The 25574-nt window shown below is 46.4% G+C and overlaps 1 protein-coding gene across 1 annotated transcript; it reads right to left on the bottom strand.

The window, feature by feature from the left end:
- Window positions 1-4937: 4937 nt before the first annotated feature.
- LOC143340950 (uncharacterized) lies at window positions 4938-9672 on the bottom strand. Its single transcript, XM_076763398.1, has 2 exons — window positions 8913-9672; window positions 4938-5712 (listed from the first exon to the last, which is right to left on the bottom strand). The coding sequence occupies exons 1-2, from the start codon at window positions 9196-9198 to the stop codon at window positions 5558-5560; spliced, it is 441 nt and encodes a 146-aa protein (XP_076619513.1). The 5' UTR covers window positions 9199-9672; the 3' UTR covers window positions 4938-5557.
- Between the last annotated feature and the right edge of the window lie 15902 nt (window positions 9673-25574).

Raw genomic sequence — 25574 nt, 5'->3', positions numbered from 1 at the left:
TTGGCTTCGTTACGAGGTGCAGAACGCCGACAGCGCTTCCACGTTTTAAAGCCTCTCGTGCATCGAACTGCACTCCGAACGCTTAATCCATCTACGTGTGGTCTATTTATAAGTGGAAGCGTGTATGTCCCTCTATTCCCCGATACGCCGATGTGCCTGCATGTGTGCCGCGCATAGACGGTACGCAAAACGCTCGCACGCGTGCAGGCCGCGTAAGCTCGAGAAAGGGAGGCTATTTCCGGAAAAAAAGGGAGTCGGGCGAAAGCTGCCGTGCCGCCAGAGACACAGAGGTCGTCCGAAAATTCGGCTAAAAATAGTTAACCATTCCCCAGACTCGCGTGGGAGGATTTGTTCCGATAAGGAAATCACCGTGTTTCTTTCAAACCTCGCACACCGAATGCTGGGTTTTCAAATCTCGAGCGTCCGGTGTCCGAGGGTTAATTGAACGTTTCGAAGCGCACCCTGAACCGTTTGCCACTTGGGACGCATAACGGGTATCGCGAGCTGCATTAGCGGACTCGATGGGGGAACGTCTGGTCGTTTCGCGATAAATTTAAAACGGTCGAATCTGCGGTGGTCGTCTCCGCGTAGCACTTATCCGAAAGTGGATGCACTCTCGGACGAGCGATCGAAAACTGTCCCGAGGCTGGTCGCTTTCGCGCGGATAATGGACGGCGTAGGCCGTGAGTAGACTCGGAATTTTAAGTGCTTAGATGTCGCCGCGTGTCGCAAGCTCGCGCCGCTTTCTAGACATTGGCAATAAAAGGCGCGCCGTAAAATTCCACGGGAACAATATCCGCTATCCCCCGAAGCCCGTTCTCACGAGCGAAACTCCGACGCGTACCCGATTACTCGAATCGTTTTCGCGGAAAGCCGAGCACGATGCACGACCCAAGACCTCCGCGCGTACAGGGAAGAAGGCCAGCAGGCGCTTAACGATTTCCAAGGCAGTTCCGAAGGCGGTGGTACGGAACGACCGAAACACAAACGGACACTCGCTTTTTCGCTCTTTATATTCAGACTGGAAGTGATTTCACGGTTCGAAGGACCTCTCTTCGGCCTCCAGACAGGATCTAGGCGAGGCATCCTGCCAGCGATCCTCCCTCCATGTAGGCCTCACCTCCTGGCCAGGCGTCAACCGCGATAATGTTTCTATTTCTTTCTCCTTTTCTTTCCCCCCTTTCCTACAGCTATTTTCACGGACCGTGCATCAAATAACAGGTCTTTCCATGTTTTACAGATTTTACTGTTCTTAATCTAACGGACGATCCCGGAATAGACAATCTCGTAAGCAAGATCTCACAAACCATGAGAACGAACAGATTTCGATGCCTCTGTGGTTGTCGTCGCGATCGAATTCGCGACACCGATTCTCACAGGAAGGTTCTGTCCGTGAGAGACAAGACGGAGGACCATGGTCGATGGTTCGTCGATGGACATAACCCCGCGTGGTTCAATACGGTCGGTCAGTTTTTGCGGTGAGTCTTGGTCCAGCGAGCAAAGGAATCAGAGGAGAGTGGCCCGTGGGACATCTGCTCGTCGAACCGCACTCTCTGCAAACGTACTTGCATCCTGGTAACTAGAACTTACCTGATCGGACGATCCGTCGAAACTTCACGGGTGGGAGAAAACTGGCCCGGTTGAAATTTCATCGGGACCGACGCCGGCTCCTGCGCCACGGATTTCTACGTTAAAAGCATCATCGAGTAAGTCACCATTCTATTAATAATTGTGGTTAAATATGTTTTGACATAAGCACTGCATTTCTAACATTCGACGTGCCCATCGATAACGATTTGACTCGGTCGAGGACAGTGCTAGGCCTTTTTCCACCGAGTCAATGATTCCTCTGTCTTTCACGACGTGTGTACTTGTTTAACTCTCGAGCTCGGTTTGGACCCTTGACCAACCGACGGATTTATGTATCTCACGACGGTCTCGTTGCTCGAATCAGACAGAATTACTGTCCATCGTTTCGAATGCAGTTTCTTCGATGCAGCATCTGCCCCGTTAGGGCACACACTCCCAGTATCGACGGCCAGAAGATACACGCTTTGGTTCGAACATCTTTCTGGCACGTTCTTTTTTCTTCTTTTCCCCCGTGCAATTTCGACTTCCCTTCGACCATCGACACGTGTACTTTCTTCCACGCGTATCCGGCCCAGTCTTTCGTTCGCGTCCCTTAAAAAGAGCTAATTTTAGGCCCGCCTTTGACGAGGGTTGCACGGCATCGTGAACGACAAAATATTCTCCTCGCGTGTAAACATCGCGAACACAGTTCGGATCGAGGATCTTTAAAGCCAACGTTTTTATTTTTCTCCTCGCATTTACGATTTATTTTTGGCGACTAAATTATATATTTTTACGCCCTAAGGCAGTGTCTAGCGTCTCAACCGACTTCTCATTTTACGTTTACTTCTTTCAACTTGGTAATTCGTCCTATAGCCACAAAAATAATTCAAGCGACGAAAAATCATTGTCCTAGAACGCTACGATCCTGGACCACAATGGTTTTTAATGACTCTGCAGAATCGTGCAGGTTAAAAGGGCACGAAAAAAATGTCAAATGGTCCACGTGCGTAGAAACGGTCATCGGGACCAGTTTTCGCGAACTCGTGGTAAAGGGGTCGAAAGGACCGGCCACTCGATATGAATATCCTTTAATTACGACGGGCGGTTAGTCCCCTTTCGGAGCTCGTGTTTACAGGGTATTAGATAATATGGGGACCAACAGGGCCCGTGAAGCGAGGAAAACGAACGGGCGCGTGCTACCGTTGGAAAATAAAATGCCACTCGGTGAGTTCGTTAGTCCATTGTGGACATCATTTGGTGGCTCTCGATCGGACATTACCCCTCTCATTTACCATTCTTCGATCCGCTGAAAAGATCGTAATTTATCGCCGGTTACGTTGCTTTTTCTGACCCACGGTTGGGACGCGTTCGACAGTTAGACGGAATTTTTTAAATACCCAGGAACTCGTTCATTTTGGACGCTAAACAGGATTTTTCTGCCGCGTACGTTGCATCGAGTGTCTTTGAAAGATAGTCATCTTTTCAGAAATAACGGCTGCGTGCTACGTTGACTTTGAATCGGTGGTCATTAGGTATTTGATCGCTTAACCTGTATTTTACCGACGCAAACCGAAGCGTGTGAAAAAGGATAAAGAACACCAACAAAGGGAACGCCTTTCTGCCAATTGCAGAACCGTCCGATCGCATGGTACGTAAAAATACTATAAAACGAACAAAAAGACAGAATGATCCTGCATCAAACGATGGCTAATGAAACCGTTGGCGTATAAAAAGTGATCGATTAACTTCGGTTTCGTCGGAAGAAAAGAAGTTTGATCGATCGCGCACGGATCGGCGATCCATCAAAATCGTCCCGATGGAAGTTCGCCGGGGTCAGGTGGAATTTCAATGTAGGCTGCTTTCATGGCTAATTCAATCAATTAAGTCTGCGGTGGGGCTTGCTCTACACGTGTTCCAACGATAAACAGTCATTAAGCGCGCCTTTGACGACGCACCTGGATTTCACGTTCGTCGACGGCCAATTCCGAAAAGAGAAAATTTGATCTACGGAAGGGCGTCTGCTTCGTATCTGCCATAACGCGTTGGCGTTCTTTTTCTTCCGTACTCCGAACTGTCTCTCTTTTCTCGAGTAATTGGATATCGCAACGACGAGGTCCTTAACGATCTTGGATACAATAACGCCGATGAGGTCACATCCTGTTTTAGGTTTCCAATTATACTCCGCTAGCTAAAACGTAAGATTCGAACGCAACCTCTCCTTCGATATTCGCCGGTAGAGGCAGCAATATGATTTCGATAAGAATCGATTTGTTTAAATGAAATATGAGAGAAACTTTAGTCGGTTAACGGTTTCTTGCGTAAACGTTAGCGACGCGAACGTTTGGTCGTAACGGTTTGAAAATCATTACCATGAGTAGGGTGTTTAGTCCATATTCGATTTAACACGATCGTACAGGCCACGAAAACCAGCCGTATTAGTTACCATTATCGAAATGACCAGCTAGGATGACAGCCATTAAAACCATGAACCAGCTGCTTCCCTTCGTTGGGCTCCCCCATGGTAGAAGACCCTGCGGTGCATCACGCATTATAATTAACCGTCTATATACCATATTCGGCCACCCCCATATTCGTACCTCGCCGAAGATAAGTAAATGCTCGGACACGCGTCTACACAGGGTGTGCTAATAAAAATCTACTAAGTAACGTTGCTGTATTAACTTAATGTTTCTCTCTAAGAATGTTTGTTTATGAACATTCATATTCATAACACTTAATACAAGACGTAATCCTTGGGAAAAGTTTCAGGACGATAACCTTTTTATACCCTTTTGATAGTATTTCCTTCAGTTTACTGTTCGAACTACCTTTCTGAAATACATCATCTTCTTCAAATATCTTATGGTTATGCAGTTTAACAATTCGTGGCTCACGTTACAAACATATTAAGAAATCCTATACGAATACATAATGCAATTTAAAGTTTTCTTTTTCTGGCTGCCTAATAGGTAAAATAATAAAATAGGGAACTAACAGATGTAGGAGTTAATTCTCTTGATCCACCCTATAGTGTACCCCACGCGTATACCACGGACCTCCATGGCTTCAGTCCAGGTGGATATTACAAAATGTTCGTTACAAATAGTAGCCATATTCTTCAGCTGCCTAATTTTCAACTATCCCAGTCGAGACCCTCGTGTCGTGTGTCTAACGAACTTTCAATTTGTTCTCGAATCAGCTGGACAGTTCGTCCAATCTTTATCGCGTTACAAATATCTACATATGTATATTCTATCATCGTATGGTCGTATCTGATGCCTAACAATTTATTTTTCTAACGTTAACTATCTATGCTATATGCTATACAGGTCGAGGGATGAAGGAATTTGTAGACAGCACGCGGTTGCGTATGAAAGCACGATCGTTTATTATTCGATTTCCCTTAAATTACTAGTTGACTAGAGTTTTTCATAATCCTAAGTTTTCGGATATACATAGGACATTTTCCAACATCTCCAAAGACAAGACCAAGGAGAGAGGACGTTTCATCTTCGTATTCGATTATTCTTTGGAGGCGCTGCATACGATGTTGGTTCATCGAAGAACCAACCGATTCAGGCTTTCGACGGCTCACTGGTATTTTACAAGACCTTTGTCCATCGCAAACCCCCATTGAAACTCGTTAAGCGGTAACCTTGTGTTTTGACCACGGCGAAAGGATTTTTTCTCTTCTCGTCGAGGTCAAAACGATTTCCCTTTTATCTACTTCGCTGATTGTGGAAACTAGGCGACGCTAATTATGCTACTCGTGACAGTGAGCTCGTCCAAACCTCCATAAATCACTCAGTGCGGTATTTACAGGAACATTATAATTAACAGTTCGCAATTAACGCTAACGAGGACGTCCTCAACGATTGTCTAGCTCGGAACGACGATGGATATCACGAAAAAACGGCGACGAATAAATATACAGAGTTCTATAACGCGATACAGCAGTCGTAAACACATGCGATTGGTTGTTTTCTCAGTTTTGCGACGCCTTTTTCGATGACTTCATCGTCGTCGTCGTCGTCGCTGCCTTCGTTGTTTTCGACACTTCGATCTGCTGCTTCGAGGCATCCAACGATGATGTAAGGGGCTTCTTATTCACTTCGCACACCTTTCGGGCTCGCCAGTAATCTGCACAAGCGGAAAATAAACCAGGTTTCAGATTAGTATGCACATTTAAAGTGAAAGTTGACAATTAACAAGTTCGAGGTTTAATTTTTTTAAAGAGGATATGAAAGAAACAAGATATTAAATCGATAGTATGGGTTATAATCACGAGTGTACCGTAGAATACCCCTTCGAATTGGTCGTAGCCAGCGTTGGTTGGAAAAGGAAAGCAGAAGAAATTTCAAGGAAAACCGTTGCGAAATCTTTGTTCGCAGAAGCATGTTGTACGGTTTCATTGGGCAAGAGGTAGGACGACACTTGCAAAAGTCGGAGGGGTCGACTTATTGCGACGCAGTTTAACCTGTATGGGGAACCACGCCACGCGAGAAACACGAAATTTCCACAACAAAAGCCACGGACGGACAAAACGTCTTGCGGACACCCTATTTTCGATCAGGTAGTCACCTGAGCGCCCTCGCTGCTTTCCTTTTTTTTTCTCTCTCTCTCGATTTCTTGTCCTTTCCCTGGCCGGCAGGTGCGATTTCGCGTTAGCAACTTCTTGTTTACATTGTTCGAGATCCACGCAACGAACACGAACGTAGCGAAATTAAAGAAACCGGGATCGCGGTATCGAGCACCATTTTTCTAGAGCAGCTCCCGATATTGACAAGTGCATAGACTTAAACAAATCAGAGGAGAAACAGAAGCGGTCAAGCAACGACCATATGTCGAGGACGCGTTGATCCTTTCTTCCTATCTCCCGTTCTCCCTTTTCGCACTGGTTTGCCATATGGCGCGCGAAACCGAGCTTTCTTAACTAACGTCCTCTGGTTTCCCCTGCTGGCTTGAATTCCGTCGAGGATTTCGTCTGTCAACATCTGTTTCCTCGCCTAGTCGCGCCACAAAATATCTCGAAGCGCGACGGTTCTCGAGGGGTCCGACGTCTACCTGTCCATATGCTTCGAGCGAGATTTGGGCACAAAGATCGAGATTACCTTTGTCCATAGAGCATCGCGGAGGCCCCTCGTTCTCAAGCGTTTTTCAATCAAACGAAGGATTTCCACCCAAGGAGCCTGAAAGGAGGTCAGTTTCTTTTCGTTTCTTTAAAGAACACGCGCAAAGAACCCGAATCTCCCTTCGTTTCATCCCCAACAAACTAGACGTTTCCAAGACTCGACAGAAATTTTGATTTTCGAGGATCCATAGCTTTCTGTTTCGGTATTTTAGGGCGAAAGTTCAAATATACGTTTTCAGCGTCATTACCGATCGATTAGAGTGCAATTATAGGAATCTGTGTTTGTCTAGTCGTATGCGGGTCGGTGGTGTGGCGAAACGCGAGCAGGTACGAGGGGGCTGAAGGTAACTGCCGGCTAAATGTAAATGCAAATGCGGTTATAAGAAAGCACCTATTGCGACAGGTGGTGCACGACCTTCTGAAGGTCCCGTTGACGGTATCGCGTGCTCGCGAACCTGATTTAATCGTGGGAAAAAGACTCTGTAGTTCTTACAGTTCCGCAGCGGGGGCGACAGGTGTCGGTGGAAAAGGGCTGGTTGCGATGTCTCGCTCCGTTGACTTTTCACGGATCTCCGTACGCTTCAGCCCGAAGAACCAACACAGCTGCGTATTATCAAGGCATATCACCTCGCTCTTATGAAATATCCGACTAAACGCTCCGTTTTTGCGCCGGTCGGGCGTAAATACTGCGCGTACGCGCCTCGACGAAACAATGCAACTTGCATTGCGCCGGTGCATATGATACAACTCCAGGAAATTCTTCGAGAGTGGCGGATAAAGGATGAATTTATGTATTTTAAAGTACAACGATTCAAAGATCAACAAACGTGATCTTGCTTCAGGGTAAGACAAGGTCTCATGCATCAAGGATAAAGATATAAAAGCTTAGTGAATTTTGGTCAAAATGGACCTGAAGTCTGATCGTGAGTTAGGTTCCATGCACGTGAACTAAACGAAACAATGGCTAGTCGGAGAGACGCCTTCTATTATCACTGGCAAGCTAACGAAGACGTTAATGGCAATTGAAATATTATTCGCGAACGGTCGCATGCGAAGTGTGCACTTGGTCGACATAATGTGATATCCATTGTGCAATTTGTGACCGTTGGGGTACATTGGCTCCGGTGCGCGAGCGTGTAAAGAAGTTAGGCCCGAGGAATGCAAGGAATGCGATCGTAAGACCGTCTTATTCCATGAAAACTAGGGCCCTTCGATGAGTCACAGGACCCTTCAGGTATTTCGTCCGTCTTGAAACATGCATGACTCATCGGCGTGATTCATGCGACGACCTATGGGTACACTTTCTAGACCTTCCCGGTTCCCGTCGTCCAAACTTCTACGTCAATTCTCAGCTATGCGATTGGAAAATACCATTCGTGTGCCGTTCGATCGTAAGAAAAATCGACAAGAAAGCCGTAACTCGTGCTTAGGTGGTTCGCTAGGTAGAGGCGCGCGTAGAAGAAGGAAGCGGGATGGCCTACAACGGGTTTGTAATTTTGGAAAGCGATAGTGGCCAGAGTGGAGAGGGCCCGTCAGAAAGTTTCTGGATAGTCGCGTAAAACCAGAAGCTGGGAACTGGCAACGAAAGAGGGAGAAAGAAACGAGGCGGAAGAGGCGCGGAGGAGCGAGGCTAGACTAAGAAAACAGGTCGGAGCCACGCGACCGGCCTACGCTGCGCCTGCGCCTACGGTGCCTTCCCTTTCCTCGCCAAACGCCATCGCTTTCCCGCCAAAAAGCTACGATGCTCTTTACCACGACGCTACGCTTATCAAATTTATTTATACTTCGTGCACTCTTCCCATTCCGTTTCTCCGAGCATATTTCCGATACAGAGACACGATTTAACTCGCTGTTACTCAAAACCGCGTTCACTCGAAACTTCGCAATCGCTTTCTCGACGGAGGTATTTCTTCGTAAGATTTCGTACCACGCTATAACCTCAAAACGAAATTCTTGTCGAAAATACTCGATAAAAAAAATGGAGGATAGTCGTAATAACCATTCTCGGAACCTGCCACCATGGGCAGGAAGCTTCTAAAGTTCCATGGTAAGAGCTTTCCGAGTAGTGCTGAGTCACATGCGACGTATCGCGGATACTTGTACACCCAGGAAACCATACGCTCCATTATCTTTTAAGGCTTCGCGTAGAAATCCGTAACTTCACTCGCGAGGGTAAGCAAAGGGAAAGATAGGAAAAATGTGTACTCACCGTGAATACTGGTCTGCCTCGAGTACGGGTTGCTCCGTTTTTTCGGCGACGGTTCGTACTTGTCATGGTGTTTTCTCTGATAATTGTTCTCCTTATCCTCGGAACGCGGATCGACGCCCCATCGTTTCGCGAACTTGCTCCTTTCCATGTCCAGCGCCTCTTGGAGCATTTCCACGGTCTCCCTGGAGTTTGGCTTGCCGAACAGGCAACGTGGTACGCGCGAGGCCATGGTCGTGCTGGACAACACCGTGAAGTGAACCTCGCGACAGATCGAAGCTGCCAGCATCTCGAAAACTTCTTCTGTTTCGGCAAATTGAGCGAGCAACGTGGCGGAAAAAAACAAATTCCCAAATTTGTTCTTCGTGCGACGGGTTTCCTTCGTACGATTCTTCCGAGCACGCTGCGTCGAAAACGAAAGGTGCGAGGCTCCGATTTCTTCGTGTCGGCGCGTTCTGTGTCCCTTTAAGAGCCGTTCGGCAGGTATTTCGATCGATTTCCCTCGACTTTTCTGTCAAGTTTCCTCGAGAATTCCTCACCGAGCCACAAGAACCGAACTAGATAACTGGATTCAAGTCTCTGGTCTTCACCGCTCGACGGCCAGACTCCTTCTGGTTGAATCTTCAAGGCAGCGAAGCTTGGTTTCGAGTCCACCGTTTCGTCGAGCCACGAGGTCCGATGTGACCCTTCCACCGGCCTCACCAATTCAAATCTGATTGGTGCGCCGCCATGGTTGCGCAGTAAAAATGGCGCGCACTCACAGTCGTTCTGTTTCCCTTCAACGATAGGGTCCTTTCCTTTTCTAACTTATCGAGCACGTTTCTCTCCTCGTTTTATCGTCCTTTTCTCTCTTTTGCGCCACGAACCGTCCAACGGATTATGCTAAGCGATTTTGGTCAGAGAAGGGAAGAAGAGGCTCGCGCCATAAAGCCTACCTTTTATTTTTTTCTAAGTAGCACCACGTATAGAGCGATCACGATCGCGCGAACGTTCTCCTATTCGAGAACGTGTTCCGTGGTTCCTCTCCTCGAAATCGCTTCTTCTTCCCTTCCTTTATCGTCGTCATTTTTCGCGGTTCGCAGACTAGAAAACAACGTCACTCGGTCAGCTTTGTTTATAGAGGGTGTCCCAGAATGCGCGCTCATTCTTATAGGATAAATATATTAGAGTAGACGAAACAATTTATTCCTCAAGATCGTCTTAACGTGAAAGAAAAATTCTAAACGCCGATATTTTTACGTTTGATTTCCTCGTGCATCCCCATAATTGTATGCCGTGCGCCCATATTGATTCTAAGGCTGGGACAGAGCACGGGGCTTAAGATGGTTTAAGGGAAAGGATTCGGAGAAACGAATTTTAAAAGAAGTCGTGTCAGGTGACGGATTGTCGAACGTCCAGAATCGTCCGGAATTACCGATACATCGTGACCGAGGGGTGGTTAGACCGATTGTCGTGAATAAGTGCCACGTACGTATTTTTGCGGGAAGGGCAGCGTTTTACGACGAAGAATAAAAAAGAACGATCGCCCGAGAGCAGGTGGACCAGACCGAGAAAGAGGGAGAGACGGCGTAAGAACAAGTTTCGCGCCGAAAATTTACCGGTGTCGCAAGTATTTTTACAACAAATCAGAAAATTACATTGTCAGGTTTGATACGCGATACGCTCGATCGTCGTTCGGTTTTTGAACAAGGGGATCCCAATTTTCGTTTTCTCGTCGCGTCTTGTTTTTGTACACGATCATTATAATCGAACGACTTTGGTGGTAGTGTTACGTTGCGATACGCAACACGATAGGGGTTCGTGTTTTCTATGGCGCATTGTGAATGTCAGCGAGCGAAATCATCCAAGGTCAGGGTTTAATTTTAGTACAAGGCCTTGCGCTTGATACTCCAAACCGGACGGTTGCAAATCGTTCTTTCTATTAACACTTCGGAGGCGCGTACGACTAATCGCTGTCGACATTTCGGATAAAACGGATTAGCATCTCGAATTCTCGGACTTTTTCGAGCGAAATACTTGCTTACGTATCTGTGCGTAACTAAAATGCTGACGCTAAAATGCAAATCGAAACAACTTGATGAATCGCGGCCCAAGGACTCGGACGAGGTTCGTTCTAGAACGATGGGGGTAAATTCGACCGTTACAGAAAGCGAGCTGAAAAACACCATACACTGTAGATCATGCGGGCACGCGAGCATATGCGTTTCGTATATGTGCAGGACGGCCTCAAGTGTGATCAAAGCACGGGCAGGTGAACATCGTGACCACGATGGTCAGCCGCCGTAACGATTATTACCGAGGTTTGTGATTGTTTTAAGAGATTTTTCTCCAACCATTTCACTCGTTAGATACCGTATCTCTTACTCTTATCTCCCAACCCCTCGCCGTACGACTTAATTTGTCAGACGTATACTACTTAATTTATATCTCGTGGTAAAAAAATCCATTGTTTATTTTTATATTTCTCGCGTAGAAAGGAAGACCGATTCCATCGGGCGTCGTAAAAGAGCGGTTTCCGTATTTTAATTCATGATCGTTTCTAAAAGCAACCGTTGGATCCTCGAGGGAATATCGACTTCCTCCTCGTTCGTCGTTTAAACGCGGGAACATCGATATCCGTGGGGGATTTTCAGTTTGAAGGCTCGGGAGCTCCCCAACGAGTTCGTTGTTTCCGGTCCCGAGCACCCAGACCGGAATACACTCGGGGAACACGGTGACGTCAGTGCATCGTCGAAAATTAGAGAGAAACCGATCCGCAGGGGTTCTGTGTCAGGATGTAGTTAATACCCGCGACTTTAACTCGAACCGAAGACGATTACCGGTATCCGATCACTTTCCACGCTTCTGAACACTGTAATGGACAAAACGGTTCTTCGAACGTTCGATTTTCAACGAATTTTTCGTCTCCGTACCAGTTTCGGTTCACCTTTGCATTTGAAAGCGAATAACCGTGAAAATAATTGTTAGAAGTAAATATTTTTTGGGGGGAAACGATACCGATCGCCGCAGAAAATTGTCAGAAAGATAGAATAGGAGTACAGAAGGAAATCGCGTAGAATGGAATTTAAAAATTTGAAACTGAACCCTTTAGCCAGCGGTCCGAGCAGCTGGCAGCATATGTTCGGTGCGAATGAAAGAAACGAAACGTCTTTTTGTCGCTGAGAATACCCTGTCCGGCGTTGTTCTTTTTCTTTTTCCTTGCAAATTCTCCCTGGGTCAAGGGAAGCTGTTTAACATCATCGACGTAACGTACACCGATCGGCATGTTAGAAACTTCAAAGCGATATCCTAGTGTGCAGCCAACAATAAGAATCCGATTATTGCTGACCGAGCGTGTCGGTATTATTACTGGAAGCACGTGCTTCTCTTTTTTGGAAACTCCGAAACACGTTTCGAATAAAGCGTGGTTGCATTTATATTTGTAAACCATATGAATTGGAGACGGTTTGGAAGCAAGTCCATCGATCGCAGGATATTTACCTTACGTATTTCCGGAAGCTGTTGATAGCGTTATCAAAGTACGATGATTCAGGGACAAAGGAACGAAGGGACGAGCAGAGGAAAAGAGAGGATGAAACAAAAGAGGACGTGTTCGCAATCACCTGTACGCTCAGGTATCCCGGAGCGTAAGAAAACAAAGCTGGCTTTCCACGTGCACGTTTACCACGAGGAAGCCGACAAACAAACAGAATCCTCCTAGGCGCGGGCGTCTAAGGGAATTCGATCCTTTCCGTGGTGTTTTGTCATCCGGCTGCAGCCACGAGTTGCAACGATCCTCCTCTCGATTTTTCTGAATTTTCCTCGATGCTCGTCGACTACAATCCTTTCTCGTTGGGCTACCTGGCCCCGGAAAATGGTTCTCGATGAAACGCTCGTCTCCCCCATATTCCTACTCACGGTTCCGTTAAGCGGATGTCTATTTTCCCTCGCCAGATGGAAATTTCTCGTTTATGCGTCGCGCGCGTCATGGACCCAGAGGATAAGTGTCGGCGGGGGTGGCCAGCTGCCTCGATGCAGATGCTCGAAAAATTCTGGAATTTCGACGGCACACGCCGAGGAAAAAAACAAATGTATTAAACAAACTTTTCGACCGAGAATGCTGTTTGGAACCGGGGGATGTATCTTGACGTCGTGACCGAGAAAGAAAATACTCGAACCCGGAATCCACTTACAGAGCGACCCGCTCGCAAACGCTACGCTAGACCCTCTTGTAACACGGCATTCTGGAAACACTACCCAAAAATTGCGACAGCTCTCCTATAACATCGTTTAACGCGTTGAGCATTTCGGTAAAATACAATCTACAAAACTATTGTTACTTTCAATTCAATTTACGAGAAGTTTAATTGGCAGTGCAGAACTTGTGTGTTCGGTCCAATCGTTGGATACCGCGCAAATGAAACGGAGTGCACTCTCTCCGGATGGTGTCTTTTAACGGCAGAAATTATTTGTCGACAAGGTAACGTTTAATATACGTGCAAATAAACGCATTTAATGCGAGCAGTTACACGTACACGATGGGAAGAGTGTATGGGAACTGTTGCGAGCAATCGAGCTAGTTTATTCGTGGCAGAAAATCGTGCGTGCGAGCGAACCTGAGCGGGAGGGAGAGGAGGAAGCGTTTAACACAGGATGTGTTTCTCTCCACTCTGTAGCCGTGCGTGCAACGTTGGATTTCGTTCGTTTCCCGGCTTTAACCATCCGTACAATAAACTGAAACGATAGAGAAAAGACCGCCTCTCCGACGAACTGTCTCGTCTTTGACAATTTGCTGGACACATACTCGTTAATTTCTTTAACGATGTAAACGTTCGATCGGCCAAAGTGACAGAGAGAGAGAGAGAGGTGATTTTGAGGGTAAAAAGGAGCTGCATTAGATACGAACAATGCGGGAGTAAGGCGTGACAGAGTTTTTGGAGTCTTGGGCGATCCAGCTGCTCGTACCTACCTTCGCCGTTGCCCTCTCGAAACCTCCTCCGCACGATAGTTCCTTCAGATAGACTGAATACCAGCAGATCTCCCGAAGAGACGCCCCGGAGGGGGTGGAACAGCTGTTCTCCGCATAGAAACAGAACCTTCGTGTCCGAGCGCTTCCAGATAGCTTTTACCACGCTTTGCGATCTCCTAATGGCCTCGAATTTGGCATCGTGAATCTTCCGAGGCCGTACAATCCTTTTTCTTACCCTATGTTTTATAGGTTTCACGAAATAATGCGGATATCGGCAGCTGTTCACTCGCGAGAAATTATTAGACTGTTGCACGTTAAAACGAAACGCGAAGTAATTTCGAAGCGTATCAGTTTGGTGGTCACCGACATTTCATGGACAAGAACCCAATATGTGGGAGTAAATGATTTATCGAGATACGATGGTAATCGAAGTCTAGCTTGGAGCGCGCGGTCGAAGCTCGTGGGTGGACAAGGAGAGAAAAAGAAGTTCAGGAAACGCAGGATCGCCAGATGCGAAGGGTAATTAAATCGCCGCAAACAGGAGCAGGACCTTTCACGTTGTTTGACGGATGGCAGCCCTCGAGGCTGCTACCATCTTCGAGAACCAGATTCAGCGCTCGTCGTGCGGTACGCGAGCGAAAGATGAACGGAAACTCGGGTCCGTTGGCTATAAATTGAATATGCTCCGGCTCTCGATGCGCACCTGCGACTCGTTGCTCGCTATTTTTCACCGTGATTATTTATTCTCGACTTCCATGGAACTGGTCGCCAGTTACACGCTCGGTATTTAAGTGTACGGCTTCGTCTTTTTATTTCGCGCGCCGCTCGGTGCTCGCGACGATCGTTAAACGTTACATCGTAAACAGATGTCGATGTCAATTAAATCGCTGACTGAACTTCCGTTCGATCCGGCATTAGGTGGGCTCTCGTGTTTCTTTGGACGAGAAGCAGGAAGGAGGACATCCGTTCGAGAACAAAAAACCGATACGTCGGCGAGCACTCTGCCCAATACAAAGAAATTCGATCTGCGAGCGTTCGACCGGTCCATTTGCTCTCCTACCGAACGAAACGATTATTTTCTCGATCGAGTAATCCGTTGCCAGCATTTCAAGGACAGTGTTGCAAATATCGAGACTGCTTGGGAACAAGGTTCCCGCCAATATCTTAAAGTCCGCTCGAGGCAGTGTAACGGCCGTTCGTCCGAGATGCCTCGAAAGTGGCAGGTGCAACTCGGGCCAAACTTCATTAAACACAATCCCATCTGCGCCCTCATACTTCCAAAACGTCTTGCGGCCGACGTTGCTGCCCGAGACGAGGAAAAAGGAAGAAGGACGGAAAGCCTGGAAGCTCCAAAACCGTCGACAAACGCGTTTCGAACTTCTGTTTCTTTTCCACGCAAGATGGATCGAAAGAAACAACGCTTCGCATTCAAGCAAAGATAACAATCCATCGACTCAACGTTGCAAAGTATTAAAACTTCTCCTTCAGTTTCTTTTTGTAATGGAAACGATCGGATGGACCACCCTGAGGAAGAACACAATTTTTTAACCGTTGGAGTAGAATTTCTGACGATGTGGAAACATCAAACGCCCAGCCCCGAATACTTTCGGCGCCGAGAGAAACTCCAACCGAAGATCTGTTTCGGTTAAAACAGAAATCGTTTCCTGGAAGGAAGATGTGGCCACGTGGCCGATCCTTCTGGCACGCGTGCCTGGTCCTTCGGGCCTCTAAAATTTATTGATATTCGGATACTGTCCGACGACCAAAAACGAAACAGGAATCCAAATTGAACCATTATCCATGCTAGTCGACGAGTTTTTAGTAATTATTCGTCCCGGTCGCTAAAATGTTTGTAAACGTATCTGGAACTTGATCGACGAACCCGAACCTGTGTATAATTATTTAACCGTTTAACGTATCGTGTAATTCTGCACCAGTCGACACGGTTTTCGAAATTGCCCCTGACGCTCGAACGGTTAAATAATTGGAAGCTCAACGACCGTCGTTTCGTTTAAAAACGTACGGTTATTGGTTCTTTTTGCGATAGAGGGAGTGGAATATTTATATAAAGTCCGGGTAGAGCGGGCAATAATAATTGAAGCGTGCACCGTAGCTCTCGTGTAGGCACCTCGTGCACCAAGCTGGCTAAGAATGCAATGAAAGGAACACTTGCTGAGCTGCGAAGGACCTTGGAAAAATCCTCCCCTATTTTCCCATGAACTTGCCGTCTTAGGAAAAGGTGCTGCTTAGGTATTTTCCGTAGCTTACGATCCGCAGGACATCGTAAAAGGGAACCCAGCGAGGGAAGAACGAGGTGTATAATAGGGCTTCCAGGACCTTTAAACTTTTAAAGGGACGACCCTTGAACAGCTGACGCGTTCTAAGGTGTTCAGGTATTCTGTTTGATAAATTCTGAACATCTTCAATAGGTTTTAGACGACAGAGACGAAGACGCTCCGCGGGAAACGCGCGGCAAATTGGCGGGAAATCCGCATTTCCGGTAAAACGCTTCCACGTTTTACGTTGCATTTAATTTGAGTCAAGTTTAAAAGCAACACGATAATAATAGAATAATTATTCGATCGCGTCGTACGTGTCCCTTTAAATTTTGAAATTACCAGGTTCGAGTGTTCCTTCCGAGTTCTTAGAGTTCGTAAATCTCGCTATTGTTGGAATGGTTAGGTTTCCCTTGGTTTTGGAGGATCGGAGAACCTCGTAGCTTTGCCTCAGGTAATCCGAAACGTTGGAAATTTAAATTTTATTGAAGTTTCGGTGTTTGCTGAAACCTGAATAGTGCTTTGATTGATTATCTTCCGTACGAAAATGAATTCGATGATTCACGATTAATTGCTGGACGTGGGAAAGCGGAAATTAGCGTCGATATATTTGCGAGGGTGCATATGAGAAACAAACTGGGGTACATAATTCGAACAGCGTAAGAGATTTATTCTAATCGTAGCCTAGTTCCCACGGGAACCAGAAATTATGTTCTATCCATAGTTTCCCCGGACGATCGTGAACATTCTAGCGCAACAATTAACACTGATAATCTATTGCGGCATCTGCTGTCCATGATACGATATCCAGGTGCTAAATGGGGGGTGTGTCCAGCGTTTGATATTGCTTCAACCGGAAACTCTATGAAATACGATATTTTTCCGGTTACGCTTTCCATCATCTACTCTTGATCAAAGTAGTTTCTTTCAAGTTAAACTAACGAACGAATAAATAAATATGTTCAATTCGGTTGTTCCCTGATTTCGAGCGCGCACGTTTCCCATCGAATTTTACGATTTTCCATTCAAATCGATTTCCGGTTCACACGGCCACGGTCATGATGTAACGCGTATCGGAGTTTGGCAAGTAATAAGATAATTGGGGTGGGCGGTACCGTGACGAAACACGAAGGGTAGTCGATGGGGATCGTCAAATTGTTTCCTAAAGCGGGATAATTGACGAATTTACTTTCCCAGTGCCATATGTGAGCGTACAGATACGTTATTCGAGAAAATATTATAATTTGAGTGTACGAGCTTAAAAATATCAACGTTAAAACTCACGTTGACGATCGTTTCGCGTTGGAACGCATCGTTTCCGGTCCACCGACGTAATTTCTCGTTTCTGCTGACTCTTTTGTTAACGATTCTGCCTCGACTACCGGTCAACGCATAATGCGTCGGGTTTGGTTCCCTTTGATTTTCGTGGCTCGTGGGTGGTTGCGATTTTCGATTAATACTCACGCTGAACGTGGGCGTAAGAAGCGAGGGGAGAGGAAAAAACCGTGACGAGCGTGACAAAAATTGCACAGGATGTGGTTGCACGCGCCCACGAAAATCGACATTAACCGTGCATTAAACGAACGCAACCCTTCGCTCTCTTTTCGTTCGCCATTGTTCCCGGCAGCTGCTTAATTCACGGTTTCGCCCGATTTTCTTCCGTCTCTCTCGGCTACTGGTTTCTGCAAACCCGTGCTTCCTCGAAGCTTCGTTAGCAACGATCAGTCGACCAATCGATAATAGTTGCTAAATAGAACAAAATAGAATAGACGGTCGAATGTTTGCCTTATTTAGAGACGCCCGGACAATGTACGGAGTTTCGTTGCAGCTTTTCCAACGAACAACACACTGACTGTAACTGGTCGGCTGCGTAACGAGCACCCCCGCAAAGCGGCGGTTTCTCGGCGAATTTGGCAAATCGCTGAAACGAGAATTACGGCCGCGATACAATGGCGAGGGTCGCGCTGCGGCTCGACAATGAGATCGTTCTGTTTGCCGGCCTCCTCTGCTATTATTTCCAGACGGCAAGGTACGCGTCGTTTATGGACGGACAAACATCGTCGTCGAAGGGACTCGCGACTTGTTTGTGTCGACGAATAAAAACGAAATTACTTTGGATTGTACGCGGGAAGAACCAGACGCGTCCATCTATCGAATATCGAATGTGCAACGTGGGGTACGTTGAACGATATTGATACATCTGCTCGATAGCAACGATAGCAATCGTCTCCTCCCGCGGAGACACAGCCATCTCGACGGATCGATCGGTCTCGATCGATATTGCTCGATCGACCATCTGCCAAAGACGCGTTTCAAGGGTTAGCAAACCCTTCCTGGACCACTGGTGGACTTTTACGGACGAGCGGTTGGCCACAATAGACGCGAAAGGTGCACGAACAAAAGGGGATGAACGGATACGCCGATTGTTCAACGCGTGACACGAATTTCCTCTATCGACTCTGGAAGGAGACATATTTTTCGTGCTTAGGCCGAGTTTCAAGTTGCTTTTCCCTAAATCGCATCGCTAGAGTGGCGGATAGTTGTAACAAATTGGTCAGAAAAATGATGGACATAATGTAATAGCATTATTTGATGCGGCTTTCGTTCCGGTAAATTTCGCCGGGAATCCATGCACGGTAATACGCGGCATTAAAACGTTATTATGAATTTGCATATTCCAGATACGCGCGGTCTGCTTCCCTCCTGCAACAAACTCCGCTTCGTGCCTACGCTCGTTAATTTAACTTCCTCTCGCGTCCTCGACTGTACGTGTGTCCACGAGTTAGAGCCAAAGGCAAACGTATCGCGGCGAGCATCCAATCGTCGCGATTAAAGGATTACCTTCCATAATCTTGCGCTTCGACAAAGACGAAAGGGTGAACGTCGCACGTTAGCCTGAGACACCACGTGGCCGACCACAAAACGAGCAAATTACGCGAGACGAACAATGTCGTCGCCAGTTTCACGCGCGAACTTTATGTTCCGTGAACGAGAATCACCCTTGCAGAACTCCTCCAATCGATGGACGTGTGCAAACGACCAACGACTATCGCGCAAAGACACACGGTCGTTTTTCGCGCGTACGTTCGAAAATATTCGGCCATCCGCCAGGAAACTATCCAGAGAATCCTTTGAACGCGATTTCCTCCGGCATTCGCTTCCGGATTAAGCGACGAACGATAGGCACGTGTCTTCTCCGTCCGCAAAAGGGTTTCGGATGCTCGGGTTTTTACGATCGAGATACACCCGATAACACCGGATATATAATTTTCTAGTTATTTACACGCAACATGGACCAAGTTCTGATTGTTCGACACGTTTGTTTCTCGTTAATTCCTTAGGTATCTAGCGACTTATGGACTAGTTCGATATCCCAAATTATATACCAACGTCGTTCCAAATATGCTGCACTTCCTCGACTATCGTTATTGTCACGAAAAGAGAGGACAAAGTGGAAAAGGAGGAACGCGTCGACAGGGTCTTCTTTGTGTAACCGTGACCCATTACTTCCATGCTGGGGGCACGTGAACCATATGGTCCACGTGGCCGGCGATGCACGCGTTCTCGATGCCCGATCGAGCTATCGAATTCACGAAATTTAAACTTTGCACGCGCGATCGGTTCCCCGTCCGCGCTTCGCTGGCTTCATGGGAAACAGCGTTCGTCGTGTCGTGTTCCTGCGCCCTCGCTTTTTTATTCTTTCCCTCTTTCCTGCAAACCCGCAACCCTTCCCTAAATTATATTCGGGTTTCAGACTCGCGGAATTCTGGTCCCAGCAACATCGAACTCTCGCCCCATGATCGAACGCGCGATTGACATTCAAATCACCCGCGATTGTTTCGCGCAATTTAATGTATACCGTGTTGTGGTCGTCAACGCGTTGCAATTAGCCGGGGGTTCACCGACCCGTGGCGTTGAATATTAATATGCGACGGACCTCGCTGATCCGAGAACTTGAACTCGGTGTTTCTTTTTGCCGTTTGTCGGCCCGAGAAAATTTGAAACGCAAGATTCGCGTTAAGGGGAATTAATCTGGATAGCACCCACGAATTTCGATGGAGCTAGAACAGTAAATACCGCGACAAATTTTAGATCGATTAACATCCGATCGCGAATTTGATCTGATGCGTTTTCCAACCGCTTCGTAGTGTTTCTCGAAGATTGCATTTTATTCTTGTTTTTGTTTGTCGTCGAATTTGTCGAGTTCGACCGTTACAGGAACGGCAATCGTGCGAGGCGTTCCGCGCATTGTTCATTGTGCAACGACGTGCACCTGCGCTTTACGATTGCTGAAAGCGGAAGAACCCCCCCGTGTACATGCTTCACCTGTGCTTTCCTGTACTCTCACGCATGCACCGTGTCTAATAAAACCTGTTAACGCGCACTATGAGTAACATGTGTTAAGAAACAGGTCTCTGGACAGTTTCTCTCTAAATTTTCAAACGAAAAAATGCATGTATCTTCGATCTAAAGCCCATCTATCCTACCATGCGGTATAATGCACGTAAATCTATGATAGTTTCTTGCTTTTAGTATTACGTAAAACCTTCTTTCCCCTAGAAGCTCGACTCCAATTCGTCCAGGGAAAAATACAATGTATTTGCTATGTTAACAAAATATTCGTCACCAGAGAACAATCTTGTTAGTTGAAAATATTTTATCGACGGTTGGTACTGCCCTGTGGCGCTTTAATCACAGACGAGGTATACGAGTAGACCTTTTACCTTATCGACTTTCGTAGCCCAATCTGACTGCCATACCGACCTGAAAATTCGGAGGTGATTTTAGCGGCCTCTTCTCATGGATGGTGGTCAGTTGACAAACTATTCTCTGAATTAGTGTTGATGGGCTGACAGCTGTAGTGTGTGCATAAATACATGCGAGTTGACTATGCAGGGATTGAAATTCATTTCTAAATCTGTTGGTAATATTGCAAATGACATGGAAATGGTAATGGGGTTTTAAGACCTCATAAAAATGGGCCGAAAAAATACATTGGGTGAAAAGTCTACAGCTAGCAAACATAGAAAATGTTTTCCTCTCTATTATTAACAATTGTCAATAATAGTAACCCTGTAAACTATGTAAATGAATGAAATTTCATTCGATATTTATAGAAACTCTTTTAAATTCAGTCATGTCCAGAGCCCATCCATCGATATGTTATCCACGTATTCGCAAACATAGCGCTAGACAGATGGCGCCAATATTCAAGTTTCTGGTACGGACGAAACCATGATCGATCGCAGCTTGTAAAATCCTATAATTATCAATTTAAACCGCAGATTAGTAATATTGCACGAAAACGATATTATCGTAAAGCTATGCTCAACAACCCCTAGTTTCTACAAAATATCGAATGCGAAACGTTTCGTTAAAAATAAATTCAATGCGTTAGAACTATACTGTTTTCTGGGAAACGTACGAATCGTGCTGTAGTTCCTTTCAAGGACCTCGGTTTGGTTAGTGATACGGTTGGCCATATCGATTACTTTATAAAAAGATTCAAGGAGCGCCGTCGAAGAAACAATCGCACGAAACAGGCAATAACGCCCGTCCGCGTATCAGGAAAAATACCAACGAATATATCGGTCGCGTTTGATCGATAGACGTCCGAGTCGAGTCGTAAATCCGAGCGACGAATGCGTGAACTTGGTAATTCCTTATTACCAAAATGCGCTTAGAGAAAGCGATTTCTTCTACGAAATTGCTAGGCTACTCATGAAAACGAAGAAGCAGAAAGCCTATGGACGACAAGGCAGCGCGCCTCGGCAGCTCTACCGCCGATAAATTTATCATTCGTGTCTATTTACATCCGAATCGATAATCGATACCTTGGGCGCACCTCGCACCTAGCGTACATCCACGCACGCACACATTCGCTGGCCATCGCGTTAGCACGATCGAGATTGGGTCCGTTCGTGCACTTACACGGCGATTCGAAGCTAAGGATCGATTTCGATTTTCATGTAATAAGTTCCTGAAAAAGGAAGGATCAAAGCATTTTAAAATATTAACTTTAAATTATCTTTCAAGTTTGCAAACAAAACGAAGTACATACGTGCTGTTACTAAAAACGACGCGAGTCGAGGAAACGTATAGAATTCAAGATACGACCGTGTACCTGCCACACCGGGCGAAAGGGTGAAGTTGAGAGAAAATGGCCGTTATACAAACCCGACAGTCTCGGTTTGTCTGCGAATTCGAATCCAAAAGGAGAAAGGCTCGATAAATTGTAACAAATTCTGGTCGAGTAAGATAATTTATTGCTAGCGGAATGGTACGAAAACAGTTTTATAGAAAAAAGGAACAAGTTAGTTCGTTCCGAGGACACACCGGTTGTCGTGGGGCCGCCTGGTGCCGTCATCCGGAGAGTTATCATTCCACTCGCGCTCGTTCCACGACCTCACGAAACATCCCCTTGCCCTTCGACCTCCGCCGCCATTCCCTGCCTCTCCGCGACCCGAGCGGTTTCCAAGCTTTTTCCGTCTTCTCTTCTCCAGACGGCCAACAAACGCCGTCGTACGGCCTGCTTTCTTCTCGAGCCGTTCGACGAAACCGAGAGAATTTCCCCACGACGGAGATTACCGAGGCTGAATCGACGCGTCAGGAAGGAAAACTCAGATTAAACAAGCGGTCCCCGGGATTCCCCAAACCTGCCAATACTCTCTTTAGGCCCCTCGTCGCTCCATCCATGTCCGAAGGTTCTTTGTCGACTGTAAACAACCGACGAATCGTTATCGCTGCCTGGGCAATTATCGTCTATCGAATCGAATGATTTACAAAACTATTTTTATGACCTTTTTAGCCAACTAAATAATACAGAGCTGATTGATAACGGTTCAAAATTTCAACGTTCGGTACAATAGCGATAGAAAAATGAACTGGTAACGACGTAGGATTTGAGTGTCTCTTTGAAAGAGTAGATGGGGTTTCTAGGGGCTTTGGAGTAGAAGCGAGGATAATAGAACAGAGTTTGGGACGTAACGTTTCGGAGCATAAATCAAGACACTGTGAAGCAGGAGCGAAAATGGCGAACGTAGACTTTTGGATGGCGCAGGCAATAAACATATTAAGCTACAGGAGTTGGTACATTACAATTGATTCACGCTATTCCGCTGGGCGACCGTCCATAGAACCTTCTATAGCTTTACCTACGAAGGTGTTCACACCCGTGAGTTAGCATGCCGCCTGGCGATCCCTTTGAAACAGCATCGGGCAACCTTCTTTGCAGCGGGTCGAAATTGAATCCGAAATAATCCATGCGGGCCGCTGTAACCACAGCCTTCGGGAACCTAATTCAAAAATTTATAGCTTGGAATGTTTTATTTTTCAACGTGAATAACAACGACTACGATCGAAGCCTCTGTATTTTCTACGTTCGTTTTTCAATATCGCATGGAGTCTGCTCGGAATTGCAAAGAATCGGTTGCTCGTAGTCGAAGGATTTTTTGACAGAAGGTTACCCGTAGCCATTCGATTGCTGGAGACTATAACACGAAACGCATGCCGCCTGCGGAAGTACTTTTTCACGCGCTGACTACATCGGCGCACGTTACGAAAAGTAGCACGCAGGAGCGTAGCTATGGGGGGAGTTTTATTTCTCAAATATAGATATTTCACCTTTACCAAGATTCGTATATAAAAAAAAACAACTGGGACATACGTGTTCCAATACAACTTCCAAGTTTGTTATAATCGATGTTAAAATCCAAAGAGAAAAATGTGGCCTGAAACTCTATGACGTTTAGACGGTTCAATGATCGTGTGTAGCAACGTTTCCCGATTCTACGACGATATTGCAACAGAGTAGCGATAGGTGACGCAATATTGCGCCGAAATCCCGAGTTTCCTGGTCTCGTGGCGTTTCGAGTCGAGTCGTACGGTGACCGAGGTGAGTTCATAAACCTGAAGCGCGAGTAGTGTCGCAACCCCGAAACGACTAGGTATTCCAGGTCCTGGAAGCCAGCAGTCTACGAGGTGCTCGTATCGCCGCACGTTCGGAGGTAGCTTATCGTCGCTGGTTGTAAAACAACAGATAAATGGTACGTGGAGCGCACGCGGCCGACTTTGAGATCGCGGTCGACTCGGTCAAGCAGGGTCACCGCTTCCGTGACTGTCCTATCTGCGAACGTGTTCGTCGGCGTCCATGAGCGCCGCGTGACCGTGCGCACGTACGCGTTAATACACGGGCAAACGTGGAATAATAGGTGCGCGCACGCACGGGGCGTTTGCTATTCGCGACCACCCCGTTCCTCGACTAGGATTGTTCGGAATTTCATTCGCACAATAGGGTATTTCGCCAAAATTATTATCGTTATTTCGCTGCTTTATGGTACTTTAACTCTTCGTAGGTTACGCAGGCCGTCAGGGGCTAATTCCCATTTTTCCCTGACTTTCGCGCGAGGGATGGTCCCCGAGACTTGACGCTTGCTTATTGTTCAGGTTTCCTTAGGTGATCAAACTACCCCGTACGGTAATGAGTCGATTAGGTTAGTTCTATGCGATCTGTATCGAAAAAACGGTGTGCTAAGCGAAGGCCTCCGACAATAATTAAAGTCGATTAAACTCGAGATACGAGCAACGTTGATTAAAGCATGCCTGAATTCTTGATTCCACGCTTGATGATATGCCAGTGATACAGACCATTATTAACCTTGAACGGAAAAATTTCATCGGCGAGAACCGAACGATCGTGAATAGTTAGTAGGTTAAACGATTCAAAATGGAAGCGTAACCGTGATACTGTCCGTTCCACCTGGATCTTTCATTTTTCGAGATTCGGGAGTCCGAAGTCTTCCTTTCTGGTCTCTCTTATTGATCTTCGTTAACAGCTACGCGTAATAAAAAGAATTCATTATCCATACGAGATTGGAAACGGTGAGAAATATTAGTGTTGTCTCGAAGAAATTGATAAGGTCCATTTCCGTTTGAACGCGTCGCCTCGATAGATTGGCGGTCGTTGCAAATTCGGAAGAACCTGACCGGGTGAACTCGCGTCGGTTTTATCCGTAATAAAATTATATGCTCGTACGATAACGCGATTAACTTCCTATCGATCGACGATACGCGTCGTGCGTAGCGATGGACGTTCGAATCTTTCCTAATCCCCCACAGTCCTAATTATGTTTGGCTTCTGAAAACGATTATACGATATGACCATTGCTAGACACTAATATAAATTGAGAAAAAGCGAACGAACGTATCTGCAAAGTATGAAAATGATCTGAACAATCGAGGAAAAAAAAGTTACCAAGTATGACCTATTTCGTCGGCCATCGGAGTGGAAAGCTCCCTTAAAGTCGCGCGGCAAAGCGAAAAAAGCGACGCTCCCGCTACCTAAATAGAAGTTTCGTTCGTATCGAGATTAACGTCGTTCCCATCGGAGAACGAGGCGAGACACGAAATTCGATTTGAGCCCGACCACGCGACGTCTCGAAA

This window comes from Colletes latitarsis, chromosome 4 (assembly GCF_051014445.1).
Source record: "Colletes latitarsis isolate SP2378_abdomen chromosome 4, iyColLati1, whole genome shotgun sequence".
Lineage (NCBI taxonomy): Eukaryota > Metazoa > Arthropoda > Insecta > Hymenoptera > Colletidae > Colletes > Colletes latitarsis.
This window is presented reverse-complemented; position numbering and strand designations above follow the sequence as displayed.

Bases quoted from the DNA above. Each gene is read 5' to 3' on its own strand.
- LOC143340950 (XM_076763398.1), bottom strand. From the start codon at position 9,198: ATGCTGGCAGCTTCGATCTGTCGCGAGGTTCACTTCACGGTGTTGTCC. The intron at 5,713-8,912 runs GTGAGTACACAT...CCGCTTGTGCAG, and splicing joins GAGGCAGACCAGTATTCACG to ATTACTGGCGAGCCCGAAAG.